This window comes from Babylonia areolata, chromosome 11, assembly GCF_041734735.1.
Source record: "Babylonia areolata isolate BAREFJ2019XMU chromosome 11, ASM4173473v1, whole genome shotgun sequence".
Lineage (NCBI taxonomy): Eukaryota > Metazoa > Mollusca > Gastropoda > Neogastropoda > Buccinidae > Babylonia > Babylonia areolata.
The window spans coordinates 26,551,512-26,555,878 of record NC_134886.1 but is presented as its reverse complement, the minus strand read 5'-3'; the positions used below and the strand labels follow the sequence as shown (position 1 = coordinate 26,555,878).

Below are 4,367 nucleotides of genomic sequence, written 5' to 3'. Positions count from 1 at the left end.
CTTTTTTTTTTTTTTTTCAAATACAAAAAACAAATTTTTGATAAGTAAAATTCACACATCAGTCAAACTCAACAAGCAAACTATAATAATAATAATATCACACACCAACAGTATTCCTTCTCAACACGAACATCCACCAAGCTCTTCCCACTTCTTTCCCAAGTCTCTCTCTCTTGACCTCACACCCTCCCAAAAAATCCTATCCCATCTACCAACCCCCCCCCCCCGCCTCCTCCTCCCCCAACCCCCTGATTCTTCATACCACACCCTTGGTATGCGGAATATGTAGTTTCGCACACACGGGCAGCCATACAATCAAGTACGGCAAGCCCCCTAAAAAAAGATTTGGCCCAAGTCCAAAAAAAAAACGCCTCGACCAATCAACTCACTCCTCACACCACTGCGTGACCTCGTGGCTGCGCGTGATGGAAAATTTTCGCGTGACCTCGACTCGTCAGCGATGAACTCTTGTGTGTGTGTGTGTGTGTGTGTGTCTGTGTGGTGGAGTGAAGGTGCGGGCAACTTTCCAAGCCTTCCATCCTCCACCTTCTCTCTCCTCGCCCCTCCCCCTCCAAGCGCGCGCGAGCAGCTCGCGCGCTCGAGTCGAGTCGCGACGCTGTGTAGTTCGTCTCGTTTGGTCATGTGTCGAACTAAATTTAGACACGACAGATAAAGTACCCCCCCCCTCCCCGCCCCCAAACAATACACAATCTAAAAAAGTGGAAATCTGTCTCGCTCCCAATATATCAATACTCAAAATGTTTCAGATTTCTAAACCGAGAAAACTAAAAGTACAACGTTCTCCTCCTCCTCTCGAACCAACCAACCTTTCCCCCTTCAGGGTCGATAATTATGATAATCACATGGAAAACATGGCTGCTGGAATTCATCACCATCAACGAATACAATGATTTTCCAGATCTCTCTCTATCATCACGTATTTTCTGATTCCCCAAACACGGTTTCCCCCTAAAAACCCACAACAAGAGACAGGGGAAAAAAACAGAAGAGACAGACAGGCAGAAAACCAACAACAAACAGCAGTTCTATGTATCAACATTTCCTTCCCAACATGCATGCCCACGCGCGCACATACCCACGCGCACACATCATGGCCGATGATGCAAGCTCTCCAATCTCTCTCTCTCTCACTCACGCACTGCCACGTATGTCTCTCTCGCAAGCTCTCATTTCTTTATAATAAATAGCCAAATATGTACACAAAACCAGTTTGCTGCATTGCTTCGCTCCTTGTCACAATACATTCATAATAATAATTCAAAAAATCCTTTTCTGATTTTCTTTTGTGTAATCATAAATACTGAGCCGTGGTTGGTTGGTCGTTCTGTTACCAACAAGCACTCGCATTCATTCATTCATCTCGTACATTTCGATATTTTACACACACACACACACACAATTAACAAAAAAAAAAAAAAAATCACTGGCACCAAAGAACACATTTAACATCCAATCTGATTTAAAGCTTTCGTATCAACACAATAAATCTCATTCGACACTTCCAAAGTGAAACTGTCAAACGTGATTGATTGTATCGAATGTACAGATACACATATGCACTTCGTTTCTTCACTGGATACGAGCAAATAAATGACATACGTCACTTGGGTTGTTTTGTTTACTTTAAAGCTAACACTGAATACATCAAGATAACTGAAATATTTGTTTCATTGTACAGACGTTGTCACAATGGTTTGTTGAATGCAATGCAGAATGTGTACCATTTGCATAGATTAGAATGTATCGCCTACTTTACTCTTTTTTTTTTTTAACATAAGATTTAGAAAATTGATTCTGAACAAGGAAGGATCAACCAAGTGGCAACCACAAATTACCACACGAATTTGAAACAATCTCGCGTCTTACATAAAAAGATTCTGCATGAATTGAAATGGCTCGTTACCTTGTACAAAATATGAACATCAGGGCACTGCGAAAATAAATAAATATATAATGTATAAAAAAATGGTCATTTGGGCACTTGTGCAGAGGAATCTTTTTTTTTTTTTTTTTGACTTGGGATAATACATGAATCAGAGGCGGTTCATCAGTCGACATATATGAATAAATTAAGAATCGTTGATTTGAACAAAGTAATTCATAGTAATACTTCACCAATACACTCAAGCCCTATTGGAATTTCCGCCGACTGAAACACAAGTCCGTGTGGACCAAAGTCACTGGGAATGTTGGCCGTCAGAGTAGCGATGAGGAGGAAAACTCCTATCATTTGGTACAGTCCTGTTCTTCAGCACTTTGTTGAAAACAAAACAGTTCTGATTCTGGATTCAGTCCAGTCCCATCCATCCAAGCCATTCCTCAGAGGCAATAAATAAATATTCCAAAAGTTCTGAACACAAAAGTCCATGCGAAAAAACAACAACAACAAACACACACACACACACACTCGCTCTCACTCATCACACACACACAAACACACTGACCACAAACAAGCACCCCTCCCCACAAAGTCAGGGTAAGTCTCTTCAAAGTCAATCAATCAGCACAGGACGGATGATGACCACCAGAGTTGTCCTTACATACCCTGACCTCTTCGATATCACCGTGACTAGAACAGCAACAGTTCAGTTTCTGCCCATACCATGAAGCAGGGACCCCTGAGGAGTGGAGGGGAGCTGTGTGCCACCTGCACCTACCTACCACCCCCCCTCCCGAATGAAGAGGAGGAGGAGGAGGAGGAGGGCAGGTCACTGTAGCTACCACACGTCTGTTGGAATGAAGACAAGGCTTCAACGTGGGTCCACCCTGGGTGTCGTTGGTCTTGGCAGGAAGCCATGCAGAAGGGGGGGGGAGGGGAGGGGAGGGGAGTCCTGAGGGGTGTGGACGTCGTGGTGGGTCACACCCCGCGCCCTCTCCAGCCGTTCCCCAAGCAGCTCACCACCACCAGCGTGGACTGTGGTCAGGACCACTACCACCACCACCACCGCCACCCGAGTGAAGACGTCGTCGTCACCCTTTCCCCCCCTCAACAACCTCGCCACCATGTTCGGTACAAGGGGCTGGCTGTGTGTGGTAACAGAGGGGGGAAGTTGAGGGAAAACAACTCAGCAGCGGTCGTCGTCACCGGGGTTTGTTGTTAGCCACATTGAAGCAGCCAGCAGCAGCAGCAGTAGAAGCCCACTGGAGTGGCAGATAAGCAGGAATAAAAGATTCGGTTAAAAAAACAGAAAGAGTTCTAAGAGAAGAAAAGTCAAGACTACGGGCACGACTCGTGGCCGTCCCCACTGTCACTCTCACTGCCGCTGGTGACACTGTCGTGCGAGTAAGAGTCCGTGTCGTCCAGGTTGTCCTCCTCGGGGCTCTCCTGGATGGGGTCCAGGTTGGACATGGCCGACACCGTCCTCTGCCGTTTCCTCTGCGGCAGCGGCTTCACCTTCCTCTTCGACTTGGCCGCCGAGGAGGAGGAGGAGCTGGGGGACTTGGACGACTTGGAGGACGAGGTCTTCTTCTTGATGTACTGCAGCAACGAGTTGAAGAGGCCCTTCTTCTCGCCGTCGTCCATCTTGCTCAGGTCCTCCTTGCCGTCGGCTAAAGAGGCGCAGCTGCGGGACTCGGGCGCCGACACGGGGAAGCGGGCCGAGCGGCGCATGTTGGGCAGCGAGTTGGACAGGAGGGGGGAGTTGTTGGGCGCCGTCACCCGGGACTCACACAGCACAGGCAACGTCTTGGAGGCGTCCGCCTGGATGATGTAGGTGTAGATGAAGCCCCGGCGGTCCCTCATGGTCACTTTGTATGTCTTGGTGCCGTCGGCGGCGGCAGCACCAGCAGCACCTTTCGTCCCCCGAACAGAGTCCTTGTCCGCCTGCTTGGAGCGTTTCGCTGCCTGCCTCTTGTGGGCCGGCTTGACGAACGGCATGTAACCGTGGGTAGCATTAGGGTACATGGCCATTGGTGATGTAGATAAATCACTGGTATAAGACTTAAATAACACAAAGTGGTAGTAGTACTCAAAGAGGTAGTTGATTGTGGTAACGCGCAATGTTTCCAAAACACTGGGTGACGCAAGAGACTTTGAAACTTCGAACGATCTCACAGTAACAGGTTCTGTGCTGTATGAAAACTCCACGTCTGTCTGATTAACCGTCGCTCGCGCAGCGGGTTTATAGACGAAAGAGCAGTGTGGATGTGGGCCAATGGGCTGGCTTTGGCAAACGCTCAATTGACGTCCGTCTAGACTGATCAGTCCATGTGACTACAGGGGTGGCAGCTTTCGACATGAAACATGTTTTATGCTGTTTTTCATTCTACTTTCGATAATTTCAAATAAAAAGATAGGAAGCTAATGATAATAGGACGTACACAATTTTTTCAACTGGTTTTTATCT

The 4,367-nt window shown here is 47.4% G+C and overlaps 1 protein-coding gene across 1 annotated transcript in view; it reads right to left on the bottom strand.

Annotated features, from left to right (window-relative positions):
* Positions 1-4,135, bottom strand: part of LOC143287626 (uncharacterized) — a 4,140-nt gene extending 5 nt beyond the window's left edge. The window contains exon 1 of the mRNA XM_076595746.1: positions 1-4,135. This exon is cut by the window's left edge and continues 5 nt beyond it. Coding sequence (XP_076451861.1) covers positions 3,239-3,931 — 693 coding nt within the window. The 5' untranslated portion in view covers positions 3,932-4,135 and the 3' untranslated portion in view covers positions 1-3,238.
* Between the last annotated feature and the right edge of the window lie 232 nt (positions 4,136-4,367).